The sequence below is a fragment of the Triturus cristatus genome, chromosome 2_1, assembly GCF_964204655.1.
Source record: "Triturus cristatus chromosome 2_1, aTriCri1.1, whole genome shotgun sequence".
NCBI classification, from domain to species: Eukaryota; Metazoa; Chordata; class Amphibia; order Caudata; family Salamandridae; genus Triturus; species Triturus cristatus.
Genome location: NC_140581.1, coordinates 129,323,549 through 129,345,671, shown reverse-complemented (window position 1 = coordinate 129,345,671; position 22,123 = coordinate 129,323,549). Strand labels below are relative to the sequence as shown.

General features: G+C 45.6%; 1 protein-coding gene across 1 annotated transcript in view; it reads right to left on the bottom strand.

Annotated features, from left to right (window-relative positions):
- KIAA1328 (KIAA1328 ortholog) overlaps positions 1-22,123 on the bottom strand; it is an 887,260-nt gene that overhangs the window by 190,469 nt on the left and 674,668 nt on the right. The window contains exon 9 of the mRNA XM_085628933.1: positions 8,080-8,252. Coding sequence (XP_085485059.1) covers positions 8,080-8,252 — 173 coding nt within the window. The remainder of the gene's footprint in view (positions 1-8,079; positions 8,253-22,123) is intronic.

Below are 22,123 nucleotides of genomic sequence, written 5' to 3'. Positions count from 1 at the left end.
ACAATTATTACAGTTAAAATGCAACGTCAAGTTTGCGGGAGACTGATCCTCTCAGTATTTAAGGAATTCCCAATGTTAACCTATGAGAGGAGCAGGCCTCACAGTAGTCAAAACGAACGAGGGTGGTTGTCACTAACAAGACATGTAAACAAAAATGTACATGTCCTACCTTTTACTCACACAGCACCCTGCTCTTAGGACTACTTGGGGCCTACCTTAGGGGTGGCTTCTATGTAATAAAATGGTAGTTTAAGGCTTGGCAAGTAGTTGGAAATTTCAAATCGAGGTGGCAGTAAACTGAGCACAAAGGCCCTGCAATAACAAGACTGAGACTGGTTTGACAATCTACTCAAGTGTGTGGCACAATAAGTGCTAAAGGCCCACTAGTAGCATTTGGTTTACAGGCTCTGGGTATATCGCATACCACTTTACTAGGGACTCATAAGTAAACCAAATACATCAATCATGGATAAACCAATTGTCATCACATTTTAGGTAAGAACACATGCACCTTTGCACTGGTCAGTAGTGGTTTAAGTATTCAGAGACATAAGGCCAGCAAAAACGAAGTCAGAAAAGGAGGGAGGCGGGGGCGTGGCCACGCAGCTATCCATGATGGCCGCGTAAAGTAGAGCTCCGCCTCCCGTCTTTTCCCTAACGTCTATCTGACACCCTCATCCGCATCATCCAACGGTGGTTCCGTGCATCGGAACATCAGCTGTCACCATCCCACCTGCCCCGGCCAGCATCCAGCGTCGAAGTTACGGAGACATGGGCAGTGAGGCCTACCTGCCGATCCGAAGCCGGGACCCACAGTGCTGCAAGGGACCGGGGGCATGGCACAGCGGTGCGGAGGGCTTCTCATGGCGGCGCAAGGTCCGGGAGGTATCGTCACTGAAAGGGGACTTCCGACCACGGTGTGGGGTCTGTGATCCCACTGCGACCAGCGGCCGGGTGGGGTCCGGCGCAGAGGCTCGGTCGAGCGGAAGGGCCCAGGGACAGTGTCGTCCTCGAGTGGTGGGCCTGACTTCGGCAGCGTTGCGCCGCGGAGGACTGACGCATCCCTCGCCCTCGCCCACCCACAGCGACTAACATATGCGGTGGTTGCTGGACGCTACGACTGGAAGCCCACCGTGTGGTAGCTGTGACCCGCTACGCCTGCGAGGACCCAGAAGGTGTTGAGGCCGTGCCAGCTGCGACCCAACTGGTAGCAGAGACGATCCTGCGGCAGCATCACCACTGAGACGTACAGGTGAGCACCCCCCCCCCGGGCAGACTGTAAGGGTGCCGTATCAAGTGCCTATACTGTCCCAGACAGGTGGCACTCCGGATCCAGGGAGACTCGTGTTTTACTCCCGACTCCAAGTTCTTCAACTGCGGCTCCGCTTCACAGTGGTGGGCGTAGTGGTGGGTATCAAAGACTGTATTGGTTCCCCCTTCGCCTGAGGCATTGGGGTCGGCGGGACCCCGGATTCACCGGCTGGTGGAGTGCAGCTGGAGGTCGTGCGGATGCCTGCCCTGGGTGTCCTGGAAGGGCCCTAGTCACAGACTAGCAGAGAAATGGATCACAGTAAAGGCGCTGGGGCCCGGGGGCTCAAAGGGGCGCAAAGAAATAAACTGGACCGTTACACGGTTCCCAAAGAAACGCAACAGGGCCGGTTGTCTGGTGGGGCCTCCCAGGATGGCTCGTGTGGGGAGGAGCAGGAATTGTCGCTGAAGGAAGTCATGGACGCTATAACCGGAGTCAAAACCTCCCTGGAACATAAAATGGACACCATGGCGATCAACGTAAACCTCATCAGGACGGATCTGGGGAAGCTGAACAAGAAGGTTAAGCAGGTGGAGATCACCACCACAAGTCTAGTTGGAGATGTCACACAGCTCCAAGAAGAAGTCTGCGAACTGCAAGACTTCCGTAAATTTACAGACTTAAAACTGGACGACTACAAATGCCGTCTATGAAACAATCTCCGCATTTTGGGTGTTCGGAGGGGCAATCCCCTGACCTAGTTGTCGAAGACCTTATCCTAAAACATCTTCAGCCTAAAGGCCTCTGTAAGTTCTTTGTTATCGAACGTGCACATAGGGTCCCGGGCGGCCATCCCAAGCTGGGCGCTCCCCCACGGCCGATGTAGGCTAGAGTTCTAAACTTTCGGGACAGAGATGTCATCCTCCAGAATGCGCGGACGGGGGCCCCTCTCCACTACGAGAATGCAGACATAACCTTTTTCCTGGACTTCACGCAGAGGGTACAAAAGCAGAGGTCGTTCCTCTCAGTGAAACGTGCACTTAGAGACAAAGGCCTGAAATATTCGATGTTATTTCCAGCACGTCTCCGGGTCGAGGCGGATGGGAGGGCCTGGTTTTTTTAACGTCCTGAAGCAGTGGTGGACTGGATCGAGAACTATGGACTGAATAGCACAGGCAGTCACGTCGGAAGGGAGAGTTAGGACAATCGTCCTGACTGAAGGGAGGACACCACCATCATTTCTTTTCGTATTGAGTGCTTTGGGCCTGGGGCGGGGTGGGATTGGTTGGGGAGTTCTTTATGTCTGATCCTTCACGATGCTAGACTCTCTTAGGCTTGCCATTTCTAATTGAATAAGGGTGTACACTTGACTTGGTCTGGTATAGGGAGGCAGAGCACTTTATTTCCTCCTTTTCTTCTACTTTTAGTTCTACTTGGGCGACAGGTACTCTGCAAATTCTTGATTGGCAGTTTTAGGCACAGAGTGCAGGGCAGCGGGGTGGAGGGTTGTTGGGAGGGGGTGTTTTGTTTGATTTTGGTTGTATTCATTGCATCAGCATATTCTATGGTAACTTTCACGGAGGTAGTCGAAATTCATGTCACAATCCCTGGAGGGGGAATGGAGATATTTTCGAATCAGTCATGGCCACACAGAGAGACGTAGGGATTAAAGTGTTAAATTGGAACATCAATGGGCTAGGGGATAAGATCAAACGCAGTGTGGTCCAGCAATACATTATTCGTCAGGCCCCCGATATTGTTTTGCTCCAAGAAACTCATCTCGTGGGCAATGCATGCAAAGCCTTACATAGAGGGGGCTATATACTGCTGGCCCATGCAGGATTCACCTCTAGCTCCCAAGGGGCGGGTATTATGATGAAGAAATCCCTTCCCTTTGCTGTACAAGCCACCTGGACAGACGACTGGGCCGATATATTGGGCTCTCAGGCACATGGGAAGGTCACCATCTCACTTTTCTTTCGGTGTGTGCCGCCTGGCCTACAATCCACCACCTTTAGAGATTTAGGGACTATACTATTAGCTCTTCCTGAGAGTCTGTTAATTTTAGGAGGGGACTTAAACTCGGTAGTCTCGGGCGAGTTAGATCGGCATCCCACCCGAGAACTGAGCCCCACTTCATGTTGGCTTCCTGAATTCCTTGCGACCATGGGGCTGGTGGATAGCTGGCGGTCCTTTCACCCAAACACAGTGCAGCACACCTTCCATTCCGGGGCACACTTGAGCCTCTCACGTATAGATTATTTTCTGATCCCTGCATCCCAGATTACACACATCCATGAGGTTAAACACCTGGCCAGGGGTATATCTGATCATTCACCAGTTTGGCTTCATGTGGTTCTTACTTATAAACAGGTGGGACGAGTGGCCCCCATTAACCCGTGGTATTTCAGAGATCCTAAAATCTGCAAAACACTCCTTACAGCAATAGATAACTACTTTACAGACAATGACGGATCAGTGGACTCCCCACAGACATTATGGGAAGCCTTCAAGACTGTGATTCGGGGTCAGGCTCTATCCCTAATCTCAGGCAAGAAGCAGGATCGCAATAGAGCGATTGTAGCCATTGAGGCGGAGATTAGCCAATTGGAATCCGACCTGGAGTTGGGGGTTACACCCGACAAACTCCACTATTTAGCGGCCGACAGCAGGAATTTAGAGCACTGGCGACAGACCAGGCAAGAGCCTTGGGAGGGCAACGCAGGGACGGCTTTATGAGGTGGGAGACAAAGCTGGGAAACTACTAGCATGGTTGGACTAGAAAGAGTGGGCAAGAAGGCTAGTACCGGAGCTTCGCGGGGAGAATGATACCCCTCTCACGGATCCACAGGGCACTGCTGACAAGTTTGCTGCCCACTTTTGCACTGTCTACTCTTCAGTATCTCCCTATTCCATAGAGGACTCCCGTCAGATGTTGGCCGACATTACGCTGCCCAAGCTCATAGTAGACGACCAGGACTTCCTGGATAGCAACATATCCACTGATGAAATAGCGAAGGCGATCAGGTCCATTAATTCAGGGAAGGTCTCGGGCCCGAACGGGCTTCCGATTGAACTTTACAAGCTTACACCGGACAGGCTGGCCCCATATCTCAGGACCATGTATGAGGACTCAAGAGAAAAGGGGTTCCTACCGATAGACCAGAGGACGGCCACCATAATCACTTTCCATAAAGAGGGTAGACCTAAAACCGAATGTGGGCCATATAGACCGATTTCCCTCCTGAATGCGGAGGCCAAGATTCTGGCTAAGCTTCTGGTCAACCGTCTGATTACAGTGATAGAGACGCTAGTCCATCCAGATCAATCTGGTTTCATTCCCCATCGTAACATAGCGCTTAGTCTGCGCAGGGTGCATGGCGTCTTAGGCAGAGCGGCCTTGATCGAGGAACCTGCGGTAATAGTATCCCTAGATGCCACCATGGCCTTTGACACCATTGAATGGCCGTATCTGTGAGCAGTTCTGGAGAAGATGGGGTTCGGCCCGAAATATATTCAGTGGGTGCAGCTTCTGTATGCTAAACCACTAGCACAAGTAGTAGTCAATAACAAAAAATCGGCCACCTTTGAGCTCGGGCGAGGGACCCGGCAAGGTTGTCCGCTGTCCCCACCTACTGTTTGCCTTCGCTTTGGAACCACTGGCTGCCTGGATACGCAGAGACCCGATGATTCGGGTCTTGCGCTGGTCCCCGGAGTGGGAGGACCTCATATCGCTCTACGCAGACGACATCCTGCTTTATCTGGCTTCACCAAGGTGGTCCCTGATTGTGGTCTTGGATATTCTGGCTATTTTTGGCAGGTTCTCCGGGGATTCTATTAACTTGAGTAAATCCCTTTTGTTTGTCCTGGCATGAGAGCCGCCTATTCCACCAAAGGGGTGCCCAATACAGAGGTGGGGAGCGGCACAACCTCCTACAGTGGGTGACTGGAAGAAAGATCTGGATTGGTCAATGTTCAGAGAAAAAACTGTATATGTAGCCAGGGGTTGCCCCAAGAAGTGGGCCTGTGTGTGGGGCTTGTGGAATTCCTATCGTGGGGACATATGTCAACCTCCCCTCACCACCGGCAGTGGCAACTCCCCCTTCACCCTAGACCTTTCCAGTGATATTTTGTACTGATTGCTTTACCTATGGTCCTCATGTTGCCTGACCTATTACTTCCTCTGTAATGTACTTGATAAGCTGATGCTCATTCTTTAATAAAACGTTTTATAAAAAAAAAAAAAAAGGATGGAGGCAAAAGGTTTGGAGGTAACCCTGCGAAAAGAACCATTTCCAGCATAACACCCCTAAAGCCAGGGTAGACAAATCAAAACCTTGATGTTATACCCTGCTTAGGGCGATAGAGCATGGACAATGGCTCACTACTGCAGGGGCCCTTGCCAATTCTACGCCTCTCTGAACCCAGTTGGATACCTCTGTCTATACTCTTAGGGTCCACTGAACTGACCCATATGGAACCCTTCTCCTTACCTGTGGACCCAATCTGTGCAGCAACTAACTTTAATTCGCTCACAGGCTCAGGCCCTGGTAGTTATTATACAGTGCAGACAGGCTTAAGAAAATGGGTAAAACTTTTAAATTTACCAACACAGTTAAAAAGCTGAAAATGCTCTGCGATAAAACACACACTGCAATTTAATTAAATTAGAAAATAATTTAATGAGCAAAATGACAAAAATCCTACAACGGACCTGGAGATATGAATTATTAAAGATATACGTGGAAATAGCCACCTTACCCTTGGAGTCAACTTCTATCTCCTGGTTACAAGGGGAAGACGGTTCAGTCCTTCAGGTCTCCTCAAAGGTCTAAAACAGCAGTTTTACTCCTTCTTGTGTTCTTCCACAGGTCCAGAGTGTTGTACGAAGCATACTGGGGATGCCACGTTTATACCTGCCATCATTTTGTGGATGGGGGCGACTACTAACTCCTGCCTAACCAATGAGGTAAAATTTTCCAAGCGTTAACCTTCCCACTTTTGTAATTTGTTTTTGTGTGTTGTACTGCAAACAATCCCATTGTGCCACTGGCTTCTTAAATCCAAGATGGTTGAAACTCTTCTCCTCTTGTGCAGAGTGTTGAGTGCTGACCACAGATTATGACCAGGGAAATGAGCAGCCCCTTCACTGTGGTAATTTCACACCAGTTCTGGGACCTGCTCCCTCTAAATTGGGTTTGGAATCTGACAGAGACAAGAAAGAGACTTTTCCAGGTGTCATCTGACATCTGCCTGTGACAGGAGAGGACCCTTTGAAACAAAGTTTCTGGACACTGCCCAAAAGGTCATCCTACCTGCGCTGGGTACAGGTTTCACATCTCATTCAAGGCTTGAGCACTCAGAGGACTACTCCTTGAGGCAAATGTACATAAGCCTTCAGAGGCTATACGAAGTAAAAAGTAACTTTGTAAAATACTTTTTCCTTAATATTTATTAAAATTCCCACTTTCCCCTTAAGTTGTGCTTTTAATATAGAGTCTCTAAGAATATCATTTACAACTGTTTCCTAGCAAAGTATAGCATTATTAAATTTAATAGTGCATCCCAGTGTGCAGAGTCTAAATAAAAGCCCTAAAATTAACCAAAAGTAAGTGCTCACGTAAAGCGGGGTATTTTCCTCAATATATATATATGTATATGTATATACATACACAAATATATGTATACATATATACACAGCGGTACAAAAGGGGGTGGTGATGGACAGAGCATCAGAACCAATCAAACACTCACACCCAGTCAACAGATCCGGGTTTGATCCATCACCGTTCTTTAGCCCACTCTGCCACCCTAGTTCAGACATGGTCATATGCAAATCAGTCTGACCCTGTGCCTCATGGGAACAGTCCAGCCCGAACTGCCAAGCCATGCCTTCCCTGGACCGGAAACAAGCTTCCTAGAACCGGTTTCTGGCATTTCAGCCGTCTTCAGCCAGGCTTGCTTGAATCCAGTGGCAAAGTGAGCAAGGGACTCACGTCTGAGCATACCCTGCCAACTAAGTCAGACTGATTTGCATATGGCCATGTCTGAACTGCGGTGGCAGAGTGGGCTAAAGAACGGTGATGGATCAAGGCAGGGGGAGCCGCACAGACCCCCTCCCCATATAAACTAATTTTGACCCTAGGGGTGGGCTACCTGGGGCCTCTGGAAGCTTGGGGAGGGGGGCCATGCAGGACCCTCTTTGTGAATAAAGTCCCGGGGATTTGCTCCCCAGGGAATAAATACGTTAAATGCGGCCCGGCCACCATTTCAGTTTTTTTCAATCACGCGGGAGTCCTGCTGGGTCACAACATTTTTTGCAGATCTGTTTGACCTAACTAACTATCTAGTGGCTACTGCCACTAGGTAATATATATACATACACATGCCAAGGTAGGGCGCCAGTGGTACATAACAAGGAGTAAACAGTAAAGAAAAAGCCTTATATAACCGATCTATATATATTTGTATTACTGAAATGAACAAAGCTTACAATGATGTTATAGCTAGGTGCTGGACTGAGACAAGAACTAAACTTAAAAAAACTGAAAATACTCAAATATGCATGGTGTTACATTTACTTCATTTTACTATATTATGCAATACATGAACAAAGACTTGCATCTATATCACTGCACTACTACACAGACAGCTCCATCATAGATTTTCCTCAATGTAATACTCTGTCTAAGAAGAACAACTATGTTATAACGGAATGCATTTAACCATGCACCTTATTAGTACCATAACACTGTCAATATAAATATACAGTTCATCAGGTAGGTGCTAAAAAAGTACCACACTGACTTAACATTGCAAATATAGCTTACCATTTTGAGGCCTGCCCGTGCCTGTTAGATACATGGTCAATTCAGCAAGGTCTTGATGTGCACTGAACCCAACTGATTTTTTCCTTCCAGTACTACTGTCCTTCCTGATGTGCTGTGCTTTGCTAGATGTTGGCGTTCTGGAGAGGTACTCCTCACCCACTGACTTTAGAGGGCTAGAGAGGCAAAAATACAAAGTCATTAAGGCATACAACATTGGGTAATCAATGCAATCAATTTTATATCGAATCACAAGTGCATGAGGAAGGTATAGATCAAGTTATTACATTTATTGTTTTATTAATACTAAAATACAGAAAAATGCTACAGTACAAGTTCCTATTTCCAATACTAGATCTTAAAAGCACACAGAACTTCTAGAACAAATCTATTAACTCAAATGATATTTATTGTTAAAGCTTTATTATGTGATTTAAGGGTATTTACAAGCAGTCCTAACCTGTTATTTGGGATTAGGGTGAGGACTTCTATGTTGGCAGTATTTCTATTTGGGATCTATCTTTAAGACAAAGTTTTACAAATTTCAGCACAGTGCCATAGATACTTGTGTCATAAGATCTTTGGGATACTATTTAGTGATCAACCTTGTTAAATGTGGATGATAGTTTGAGTAGAAATAATGCAGCCACACCGGAAGTATGAACAGATTTCTTGAGATCCTCAAAGATGGAGGTTAGTGCTGATTCCGCACTTCTTCCAGGTCTCAAACTAATCTTTCCAGCCGATAGTATGCCCAGCTCTTCGATGAAGTATGAGATCTCTGAGAAGGCTGCTTTTTTAATATACTTAGAAGGGTGCATTTGCTACTGGTCAGTAATTTGTTGGGTCATCCAGGTCAAGACCACTTTTCTTTAGTTTAGGTTCTATGAATTATTTTTTTTCAATTTGCATGGGAATTCACCCATTGATAGGGAAGAACTGATTATCTCTCTTACAGGAATGCAGCACAGGATTCTAGGAGAATAGTTTGGAAGATTTTTGTATTACATGGATATTCTGTAGAGGCAACCACATTAGTTCTTTCCAACACCAAAGCATTAGTGTAATGCTTGGCCTCATTTGACAATGTGCAACACCCTACTTTCCTACCATGCCCGAGGCTGCCATTTTGGTAGGATACGGCTTAACTATCTCTTATCGACTCTCCAACCAAATGCAACTGATCTCCCTGTTAACATGTCCACGTTAAGCTTGAATTTGTGGTATTTCACAAGGGTCTTCCTCTTCCCTCTTCCTATTCATCATCTACCATCAAAACTAGACGTTTTTGATTGGATCATTCAACTACTACTTCAAATTATTAAACTACAAATTATACACAAATGCTTCTCAGACTTGATGACAATCACCATTCCTCTGCTCAGTTTCTGTCCGTATGCAGAAAAAACATACATTCCTCATCACAAGCTAGCCAGCTCAGGCTTAACTAGAATTAGAATAAAATAAACATTTTCATTGATTGACCCACTATCTGTAACACCTTCTCCTGGCATACTTGCCTCAAGTATGCAATATTTGTATCACATTATCCTAGCCAAATTCAGTGTAGTGCTGTAAAGGGTCAATCGAAAGATAGTCAACAAGATATTAAAAGGGAAGCGGGGTTCTGAGACTGGAAGTGTACTTGTATTGTAATTGGAGTGATATAATGTAATTTCAAGAGGTTTGCCAGGAGCTCTTTTCTAAAAATGGAGCTGTAGCCTTGCAGGAAATGACAGGGGCTGATAAGCAGCTCATTGAGGCAATGGTAAACCATAAAAAGGAGTAGGATCCTTAGAACGGAACAACCATTAGTGGCATGGTTTGATCAGATGGAGTTGGTGACCTGCCAAGAGTTGAAGTAACTTGTGGCAAACAGAACCCTCTCTAGACGAACTATTGCTCACACCCCAGCCTCATCGCATCTCGGAAGCAACGCATCGCCTGCACGACGTATCTTCGACGCAGATCGCAACAGCTCTGCAACTCTGATTAAGGTACTTTGGTTGAGCAGGTCTAACTGGGTCCCAGTAGCCGTCCTGCACTCCATCGAGGATGGCCTGAACTGTTGACTTCTTCCCGGTCCGACGCAACCAGATATCCCTGGTTGGCGCTTCCTGTTTCTAAGTGCTATTTTGCAGTTTATTCTTTAAGATTTCATAACTCAAGTCATACTTCATTGGATTTTTGGTCTTCTTTTATTTAATAAATTAAGCTCTATTTTTCTAACCTGGGGTGGAATCTTTTTATGTTGTGTTCTCTGTTTTACTGTCTGAAGTGTTGCACCAATACTTTACAAATTTCCTCTAAAGTTAAGCCTGACTACTCTGTATCAAGCTACCAGAGGGTGAGCACAGGTTAGCTTAAGGTTTGCCTGCTTCTTACCCTGACTAGGATTGTGGCTGCTGCTTGACTAAGGCTCATACCAAAGTCAACTAACAACCAAATATCTAACACTAATCCTCTCACACGAATGTTTTCCAGCAAAAGTAAAAAACGATCTGGCCCATGTAGAAATGTTAAGTACAAATGTTATTGAACAGCCGCCATCTTATCCTACAGCTCCATGTTTTCTAGTGAGACTGCACTCGTGGCAAGCAATTGATTCCCCTTCCAAGGTTTAATTTGCACACCAAGCTCAGAGAACTTGAGAAAAGAGGTGCAGTACGTTATGAAAAGTTGCTAGTTAAATAATTCAATTTTATGAGTTTCTAATTTCATTATATCCCCAAAGATCTCTAGTGCGAATATCGACTTTTTGGTCACCCACACAGAAAAAGCAGAAAATTAGAGAATCCATTTCTATACGATCTTGACTATCACGAACATCTAATTCTAGATTGAGAGACTACAAGGTGATCGGGAGAGGAATTCTAGTAATCTACATAGGAATCTATTCTTTGTGCTGGACGGTGGTAGGAGAGAAGTGGCTGCATCGGCCACATCCGTAGATTGCAAGCCAAAATGACTTTGCAATATAAACTTTCATACCTGAAATGGCTGTGCAGTAATTGGTACAAAGGCGCGATACATAACCGTCAGATGTGGGTAATGTTGGATGGTGTCTTCTGGATGTGAAGGAAACAGGTGGTCTTTGAACAGAACAGTTTACTTCAGTTTTATACATTTATCGGTAGGTACTTTTGATAAAGCCACAGAAGGTTTTCAATTATTGACAATAGGTTCAGTATATCAAAATGCTTGAGCTGCATAAAGGCTTGCTGTATGGTACTGCCCTGAAGTTGAATCTTCAGCACACTTGTCTGGATCTTCCAGGGTCCTCCACTGTGGTGAAAGACTGCGGCTCTAGATTTCATCTAATGAAATTCTATAATATCTTAGGCACTTCCGAAGGCTTAAAATCTTTTTGCCTCTGGTCTTGCAAACCCGGTACAGCTGTGCTTCAGTGGATCCAGAATTCCAGCAGTCAAAGTATTTAATCAAGATAGGAAGAGCTGGCAAAGATACTTATTCTTATGCAGTGAAGCATATTTGCGACCAAACTTGTGATGTTACCTCCCTTTTTGCTTCATATATGTGATTCTGAACACTCATGAAGTTTGTGATACAAGTGATCATGTTTTTGAATCCAGGCCTACTACAAGATCCTCTTGAGGTTCAACATCCTTTGGTGCAAGAGAGCTCTATTTTCCTTCTTGCTTGAAAGCGTAATGGGAATCAGAAAAAGTAGTGGACCCATTGGGAAATGCTCAGTTTGCACAAGGCCCCTTCGGTTTTAGACAAGTAAAACATTAATTTGAATGCATATGGCGGATGTTGGACAAACGGAGTAAGGAAGACGTGATACAACTCTATTTGGTCATCACAATATTTTTAAGTGACCTGACTTTTCGGAGGGCTGGCTGAGTGTTTAGACAAAGGTGAGAGTGCAGATAGGGAGTGAGTGCGAATAACAGGCGACAGCACAAATCAGGGATTACAAGGAGTATAAGGGGTGAGAGCTATTTGTGAAAGGTTAATCTAGAGCTGTGTGTTTCACTTTATAACTTTTTTGCTCTTTATGTTCTTAGTCTGTTGGTGTGTTTAGCCTCCCTGTGGCAATCAGGGGGGTAACACAAGCCCCTAAAGCCTCTGTGGCACAGGGGGCCCACCAAATCATTCAGAGAGGCCCCATGAAGGGTACATGAATATCTATGCGATACCTGAGACTCAGTCCCCCCTCTTCAGATTCTGCTAGGGGCATCATTTTATGTTATGCTACTGGTGGTTAGATTTTTGGGTGTTACCAAGGAATCTGGTTAATTAAGATAGTTGGATTATTTACTCAATAAAAAAAGCATACAATGAGGTGGACGGAATCAGAAAGGTACATTTAAATAAGAGACAAGTAATAAAATAAGCATTTGGAAAGCGCCCATACTCCCAGTAGGCTAGCCTTAGAACACTCTCTGTGTCCATGACAACCCAAAGTTTCCATCAGGGAGCGGAGTTTGAGTTGTTCTGGTGGTATACGTTTTAGTCCGCCTACAGTCCAGCTGTACTGGCATTTGCCTGGTGTGAGGTCGAATGCTGCATCATAGCTGGTCCCAATGGCTAGTTTGAAGGATGTGTAAGTTCAGTGGAGGAGGTGTGAGACCGGAGTGTTCTGACAATCCTTTGTCACATTATGCCTGTTGAACAGCAGCCTGGTATAGTCTGAGCCCAGCTTTGCTTTTCCCACGCAACGACAAATATGTCATTTGTAGAAAGTGTGAGTTTTTATTGAGTGTGCGCTCTGAGTTTTCAATGTAGTTGATGCCTTTACAAGATTCCAAAAATAGCCTTGTTTCTTAGATTTTTGTGGGGCTCTACTGTTTGGTATTTTCCTGCCAGTTCCTGCCCACTACAACCAAGAAGAAAGAAGTAACCAGCCCTGGAAGGTGTGCTATATAACTATCACAGCTCACCTCTGTGAATAAGTGGGTTACATTTTTGTATTTAATTTGTGTGTCTCAGTTTTCAGTATCTGGCCTCCATACCTAAGCATAAAAGCCAACCGTCTGTTTCAGTGGCACTAAATACTGAACCTGTGACTAAAAATTCACTCCCCTCTTCTCGGAAGAGGGAGGTACCTTCACTCGCAGTGGCTTTAGACAGCTGTGGAGCTGCTGACTAGCATGGTTCACAAAATGCGGCAGTTTTCAGTCCTTGTGCATATCAGGCAAGCTGGTTGAGTAGGTTTCGCGCCTATTACGGCGCCCCTGTTTAATCAGGTTTAGACAGATTAGCAGACCCAGGCATAAAACAAAGTGAACACTGAAAAATGTAAACAAGACATACTATTTCCTGTCACACCACGAAATAATACCCTCTACTGAGTTACATAAGTACATTAAGACCATAAGACCCGTTGATTGTCCCATTCCCCTGTCCGATGCCAGCCCCATCAGTTCCATCTTTTTTTTTTAACAATTCTTTTTATTTACAACTTGTTGGTCATTACGCATACATAATCACATTTACGTACATTGCGGCAATTGCAGATTAGTATACACACATTGCACTTAAGATGCTTTAGCAAATATTTACTGATGTTACAAGGGTCTGCACTGCGTTAAAGGTTCGTCAAGTGAGGGAATCGCAGGGGGTTCACACAAGTGTCCACGATATTCATTCCAGTTTGACCAAATCGCCAACCATTTCTGAGGACACCCCCGGGCCACATAGACTGTTTTCTCCTGCAGCATACACCAGTCCATATCTCTTTTCCATTCACTAAGCGTTGGCGGTGTGCCCGCTCCCCACCTGCGTGCTATATTGCGCTTTGCGATCACCTGTCCGAGCGTAGCCCATAATTTGCCCTTTGCTGATAGGTCCGTGGGCTCCCAGATGTTCAAGAGGCATCTTTTAACCTCGGGTCGCAGGTCAACCTCCCATACTGTACGTATACATTCATGCACCCGCTTCCAGTATGCCTGTATTACAGGGCACTCCCAGATTATGTGAAGATACGTCCCCACCTCCCCACACTGCCTCTTACATAGCCCGTCTGTACTCCTACCCATCAGCACTAGTCGTGTACCCGAGACGTAGACTCGGTGGAGTATTTTTAGTTGTATCAGTCTCAGCTTAGCTGATATTGCTACTTCTTTGGGGGAGGATAGGGCCTCCCTCCACTCGTCATCTTCACTCTCCAGACCGTCGGCCTCCCATTTTCTTCTAAGTGCCAACAAGGGGTCTGGGGTGTGGTTGATGAGTTTTTTATATGTGAGGGAGATGGCTTTTTCGGGCAAATGACAGTCAAGCAGCCTGTCTTCAAGGGGAGAGGACTCCGGGAGCGTTGTGCCGGGTGGGATGTTGGACTGGAGTGAGTGCCTGATCTGCACATATCTATAGTACTCAGTTTGCGCCAAGTCGTAGGTGTGCTGTAGCGAGGCAAAAGTCACCATCCCCGTGGGCCCCCACAGATCCTTTATGCGGGAGATCCCTATCAGATCCCACTCACGGAACCCTTTTGTATGCCCCAGTGCCCCCAGTTTTTCGGAGACCCAAAGTGGAGTGGCCAAAGTAAATTTATCAGCCCATCCCAGGTTGCGGTTTACACTATGCCAAAGCTGGACCGAGTGTTTGGTAGGGCCCGTGAGGGGGTATTTATTAGGTTTAGAATAGAGCGCAGCCTCAAAATTTCCCCCCGGGAGGAGCCATCTGTCCATACTATAGGCGGGGTCATTTCCGACACTATATGTTCCCTGGTTTATGGCTGAGAGATGTGCCGCCCAATAGTATTTCCGAATATCTGGAAGTGCTATACCCCCATCGTATCACCCCAGTGTGAGTTTTTTAAGCGACATGCGTGGTGTTCCAGCCCATAGTAGTTCTCTCTGAGCGGCCTCGATGTCCGCAAAGTACTTTTGTGGAACCAGGTCTGGGTAATTTTGCAAAGCATATAGGAAGCGCGGCAGGGACATCATTTTGAACAGGGCTGCCCGACCCAACAGGAACAGTGGGAGCCCCTTCCAAATAGCAGCATCCCTCTTGAACCTCTCCAACAGTGGCCGGAGGTTCTTCTCGTAGCGAGTCTGCACGTTCGAGGAGATAAAGATTCCAAGGTACCTGAACCCCTCCGTGGCCCTCTTAATCGGACAGTCACGCGGTATTGAGGGGGGGGCCCATGCAAGACATAGAAGAGTGATTTACCCCAGTTAATACTGTAGCCCGAATACCTCCCGAAGGTGGCGAATATATCTAATGCGACTCGTAGGGATTTTGTGGGGGAGGCGAGATATAGAAGAATGTCGTCCGCATAAAGCGAGATCCGGTCCTCCCACCCATCTGTCCATCTGAGCCCCCGGAGTGAAAGGTCTTGTCGTACCCAGGCCGTAAGAGGCTCCAGGGAAAGGGCAAAGAGCAAGGGCGAGAGGGGACACCCTTGGCGCGTCCCCCTCTCCAGAGTAAAGACTTCTGAGATCTTGTTATTTACAACCACCTGGGCTAGCATCAGTTCCATCTTTAACATGACGCTCACTTCCAAGTATATGGTGGTGGGCACCTAGGAAATGTTTTAGTTTTAACACATCTCACTGAAAGACGGCCGCCTATTTCTGAATGAGATTAAAATAAACCTAAAAGGCATTATGACAATAGCTAAAACCCTGTCTGAAACATTTGCTAGGAATGCTGAGGGGTTCACCTGCATGCTGAAGGCAAAACTATCTAAGTGGTGGTCCCAACAGATATTATGGCTGGATCAAACCGCTGATGTGACCATTCTCGCAAAAAAAAAACATGTTTTTCAGGCACTCCTGCTAGCAATATAGAAACGTGACATTCCGAAAGTACGAAATGTATGCGTGAACTGCATATGGCAAGGCAAAAGGGCAAGAATGGGATGGAAGCAGGGAACTGGTAGATATGCCTGAGCATACATAATTTACGTAAACATCAGGCAGCCCGTATCATGCACTAGTGGGCAGGTCCCTTGGGGGATGCCTCATGGATACCCAAGCCACAGACACTCTGCTGTACATTTCTTCTGTAACCAAGGCCACTCTGATGGTTTGGGACATCTTGAGGTCGAAAGAAGAATCAACCTCATATCCAACGCCTTCAACGCCATTTCCAACTAAAACAGACTTCTCTTGAGGAACTGCGACCATAGCTGCTATAAAGGGTGGGATGGTTTCTACAAAGGCCAAACACGCATTTTCTACAAATAAAGGAAGAGTATGGACCTCCAGAGGAAGGAAGATACCAATATCTACACCTGAGACACTAGTTTATTCCGCCTGGATCAGGGAGGGTGAGTCTATTATTCCTCCTGGATCAGGGAGGGTAGACCCAGATCACTGCTATGATTTGAAAAACAGTTTATAACCTAGACTTTCGAGGCTCCAGCCATCTGCACGATTTATAAAGTATTAGTAGAGACAAAAGCAAGCATACGACAACCATTCCATAAACTGTAGGGAATACAAGCTGGTGATTACCCTAGGCAGTGGCGGCTCCTCTGCTAAGGCAGAGGAACGTCCCCCCACCGCTATTGCAGCCGTGCACAAAAGAAAAAGAAAATGATAACAGGAGGTTATCATGATTTTATTTTTCTATGCAGCACTCGACGCCAGGTGGGGATGGGGCGGAGCTCTGTGACGCTAAGCAGAGTGAGGAGTGGTTTGCACTCGAAGTGCACATGATAGTTTGAGGACCTTTGAGGCCGGCCAAACCGCCTTGCGTTATTGGCATGTTCTGCATTGTGCTGTGTTGCACAGCCCTGTGGAGAACATGCCCAGCCTCCCCAAGCACTGCCTGAGCGTCCAAACAGAACGTTCAGACCAATCAGAACACTGCTTCTCCAGCCTCGTGATTGGCTGGGAGAGCCCGGAAGCCTGAGTGCTTCCGGTGCTGTAGCAGACCTGAAGAGGACAGAGGAGAGGCGGCGGCAGCAAAGAAAAAGGTATGTTTACTTTTTTGATTATATTTTTTAATCCATTCTCCCCACCACCCCGCAGCCACCACTGTCCCTAGATGAGAACCAATGAGATTAAATATTGCGGATGCGTAACAACTTTGCAAAACACGCACAAGGTAGGTACAGAGCACCAGGATTTTAACTTTAGTTACCTCATCTATGGTTCCTTTTCGGAATGGAGAAGCAGACGAACGATATACAAGACAAAGACCACTATCAGAGATTGTGGGGACCGGTGTTCTGGTTCTAGACTGGCACAGGACTGCCTCAGAGCGACATCCCCAAGCGAATGAATACAAGTCCTGAGGGTGATGGACACAATGAACTCCGACAAAGGAAGCCCTTAAGAAGAAGGTTTCAAATGATACAGAAAAGTTTGTAAAAGAGCAAATTGTGTATACACAACAACAAAAATAGTGATGTGCTTTCTTCGGGGCGAAATGAGGGAACTTGTTTACCGCTGGATGCCAGAAGCTGGAAGATGGTAAAAACCAAGTGAGTGCGATTATTTGCTCTTCTTTTCATACGCTCAAGATCATTAAGAGGATTGCTCATTTGATTCCTTCGGATTTACATTAGACAGTTGTCACTGCGCTGGTCTAGGTCAGATTAGATCACTGTAATGGCCTCCACCAGAATCTGCAAACAATCTCGTTGAATAAACTGCAAATCTTGCAAAAGTCAGGATGCTGTTTGGTATTCCTACCTTTCGATCTGCTGCTTTGGCTCTTAATAAATGACACTGGCTTCCAGTTGAGGAACGCATCACCTTTAAGGTGCTATGCATTGCATTCAAGGCCCTGCCTATCTGCGGGAACGGTTCATATGGTACTCTCCCTACAGAATTCTGCGTTCTAGTTCTGCTAACAATGTTATTGTCCCACCTTTTAAGCGCTCCTCCTTGGAAGGCAGAAGCCTTGTTAGGTGTACAGCTCTTCAGTGGAACAGCCTCCCTGAGGAACTAAGATCTGCTACTTCATTATTAGCGCTTAAGAAAATGCCCAAAACTTGGTTAATCAGCACCTAGCTTGTTTCTGCTCAACCGTACCTTGTTTCAGTTTTTAGTTTGTTTCTCATCCTTGTTCACTTACAGCGCCAAGACGCCTACGAGCAATCAAGCGCTCAATAAGTGTAACCATCATCAGAAAGCTATTTATATGTAAAATACCAATTAACAGTAAAGCAAAATAAACTAAAATGCATCTAAAGAAGGCTGCTGTGGACGAACGTATGTCAACAGTGGCCATTTTTGTATGTCATTTGTTAGAACTTTACAAATGCACTGCTGTGGATGGACGAATAATCATAGAGGCTATTTGAGCTAAAAAAAAAAATGTTTTAAAAACATTGGCAACTAATACTTTTTCCCCCCTACCAATATCTAATGGCTTTGCCAATGCTTGTTTTTAATATGCTTTGACTTAATGATTCTAATGTAAAAGACATTTATAAAAGATGACATAAAACCGGTTCATGCACAACTGACAGTAAAAGAAACTTTATATTTCTAAATCATTTGTGACTAGGTCCTTCCATTGATACATTCCAGCATGCTTTCTTTCACCCACACCAACGATGTCCAATATTGGTCCACGAAGGCTGGCTCTGCCACACATTTTTATTATAAATTTACTTCCAATGAATCTATATGTGAATCACTGCATTGGTAGCTTTTGGGCAGATCTGGCAATGATCTGGAGTTTGTTGACTAACAGTGGGCTTTGCTATTCTTAAAAGTATAACAATCGTTAGTGGTAAGACCGGATAGTTTGGGCACTCGTCCGCCCTGCGCCTTTACCCACTCCCCCTCTGAGCTAAGAACCATCACACCAGGGCGGGCGGCCCCGCGCGCTTTCCTGCTCGTTAGCGGAATGAATCCGACAGCGCACAACTTTGAGAGACGTGAACGCCGGACCTTTTCAGCTTGACGGAATTCCATATCGCGACATCCCTGCTGGGCTCAAATGGCAACCTGCAAAATGCCATTTAAGATCAACTGAATACCACAATTATTTGCATTCCTTCAAAAGGAGAAAGACCATTAACCTTTTGTTTTATTGAATTAAAATGCCAAGGAAGTGCAGTGGCAGTCCTGGGAGATGCCAGTACTTTTAGCCCGAAGAATAGCTGTCATTTATTAGACACAGAGAACAATTACCTGATAGGATGCTGCCTGACAAAAGGCAGATTGGTATTCTCGCCGTGGAGAGGCCAAGCCCGATAAAAAACACGCGCGCTGGCAGTCCTGGCCTCCGAGACTTGAGGCGTTTAAAGCTGCAGTTGGTGCAATTTGAATTTTTCTTTGGGGAGGCAAAGTTAAATACCTTTAATTTGTTCTAATTATTTCAAATTTGAAAGTTAATTATGGCTGATCATTAAATAACAAAAAGGACTATTGTCTCCACAGAGTCTTACCTCCTACCCTGTGCCCTACTCGAGCGCAGTTTTAGTATGCATGAATTACCTTAATCGCACGCCATGACTGCGCGTCTGGGTGAGATGGTGTGTGCGCGCGCGCGACGTCTGAACAGGCAATGGAGGACATGTTGGGTCTATGGAGACCCACGCGTGCTGCTCTGGAAGGATTTTAATGGACACCTATTCAGTGGCGTCACTAGGGTTGGTGTCACCCGGTGCGGGTAACTCATGGTGTCACCCCCTTACGACTTACCGCATGGACCTCCTCCGCCAGTGGACACAGTTGGCAAATAACGGGACCATACAGAATCCTTAGTAACGTTTGTAAATGTAGGTCCTATATTTACAAAATGTGCCTGTTAACAACAGTGTGATAATGACTCATTAATCAGGTTGTACAGTGGGCTACCTGCTAGTCAACAGTTTATTGAAATTTATAATATCATAGGTATGGTACTTTGTACTGGTGTGGTGTTCCCAATATCCAGCAACATGATATAGAAGTGGTCGATGCGGAGGAAAAAAAGTAGGGGAACTGTGGGCGGAGAATCAGAGGGCGGGAATAACCCAAGGATTGGATCAGTGGGCGGAGCCAGAGGTGTGGCCAGAATGCGCAAACATCCCAATTTTTTGTATTTGTTTGGTTTCACTGCCCAGTTTTATCAACCAATGGATACACATGATTATTTAAGGTTATAATGAGTTATTGACAGTAAAATGTGTTCACAAAGTGGGATATGCTTCTAATCACAGAATGTCCCCAAATACGATAAAATGTGGAAGCAGAAGCCATTTGTCTCCGAGCCATGGAGTTTCTGTCATCAGCACTTCTCCCTTTTCCAAAACAGCAGTTCAAACATGAATGGCTAAAATCCTAGTTTGCAAATGTTTTCTAAATAATAATGACTCTGCCATGTTTTCCTCATAATGCAAGATCTGCAGCATGATCTGACCATTTAAACTAATAAATTGTTTGTAGCTCAAACGTATCAAAAGTTAATAAAAAATGTGACTTGTGTTGCTGCGAAGTAGATAACAGTTAATAGCTCACTGTTCAATGTTAACTTATAAACTGCAAGTAACAAAAGGATCTCTCTGACAAAAGCAGTAGATCACTGGCCTATTTACATTATGTGCACTTTGTGATTTGCATGGTACATGTTCTTTGCAGCAGGTACATTAACCCTCTGAGCTACCTTTCCATGAGACAAATCCTCCATTAGACAAAATTCCGATCTCTCTCTAGGAAGAACATTAATCATCAGAGTCATCATGACATTTTTATTGTTACCGAAAATTACTGGAGGCTAGGAAGGAGGCAGCAAGCGCTTTTAAAACCATAACATACTTGCAAAAATGATGCCTCCACCTAAAGTGAGCACCTGGTGCGGTCACACCGGTTGCACCGCCCTAGAGCTGGCCCTTCTCAAGGGTCCTGTGGTCTCAGTGACAGGGTCACTGTTCTAGGGTGTACTGCTTCATAGGCCTGCCCGCAAGACTGGAGGTGAACTTCAGTATGAATAGTGGTGGACAAGCCTTGAAGGTTAACCTACACTTGTCATGCTAGGGTCCACCTGCTGGTGCTACGACACCAGGGCTTCTAAGGTCTTGCGCAGCCTTCTAAGGTCTAGCATGGGATTGTGCTCTCTCAGGAGAGTGGTCTGGCGGACTGGTTATTAAGGCTGAACCTGGTTCCCCAGTTCCAAATTCAGCAGCTCTGGCCATAGTGCCACATCCTCTCCCCCACTGAACACCATACTGCCCCACTGAGAAAAACTCAGACTGCCTTCAACTACAACCCAATTGTTGCCAGCTATAAACACCTGGATGTGGCTCAATTTAAATTACGCACTGGGCAAGAGCAATATGTGGCCTACAAAAAAAAGTGACAGCATCCTGGAAAAAGCAAACAATCCTAGGGAATGCAAAATTTTGCAAACCATGTGAAATGTAAGCAGGAACAACATGGTTACCTTAACGCTTTTACACTCACTGTTCAGAAATCAGTGAGTGCTTTTGCCTGAAAAGTTAAGGACATGACAACAGGGCCCTGAATGAACCCATTTCAATGGCCATTGCTTATATCCTTACAAAACGTAAGCAGTATGGTAAAAATAAGACAACATCTCTAGATACAGAGCAGCAGTACAAATTTAGATTTTCAATCCTCACATTGCAGTACCTCCAGGATTGGTGCACTAGTTCCAAGCCCAGGGAAAACAAAGCCAAGACAACAAAAATAGCGCTTCACTGGCAAACTCTGTAAAAGTGGCGCTAATGTGTTTGGGTGTGAATAAAATCAATCTGGACAGTTTGCTACCACTCTGTCTTACTTTATTTAGTTATGTATTTTTCATATTTTTAAACTTTTAATCATGATGCTGCATTTTGGAATTAAATGTCAGAAAAATACGACATGATTTCCAGCAAAAGTGTTTTTTTTTTTTGGATCCATTTCACAGGGAAGCAAATAAAAGAAAGGAGAGGAGACAGTGCGCACTGCGCACAGGCCCCTCCTCCTCCTAAAAGGTTAGGTTGCTCTGCGCACACCGGCCCTGTTGGTGTCACCCTGTCCGCACCCCCCGCACCCCCATAGTGACGCCGATGCACCTATTCACTCATCCTTCCTTATGTACAGGGCTTTAAGTGGGATGAAAAAACTGGAGGGTCTCTCAAAGGGGCGTGGCCGACGTAATTAAGGGTGTGGCTTAAAAACAATTAAGC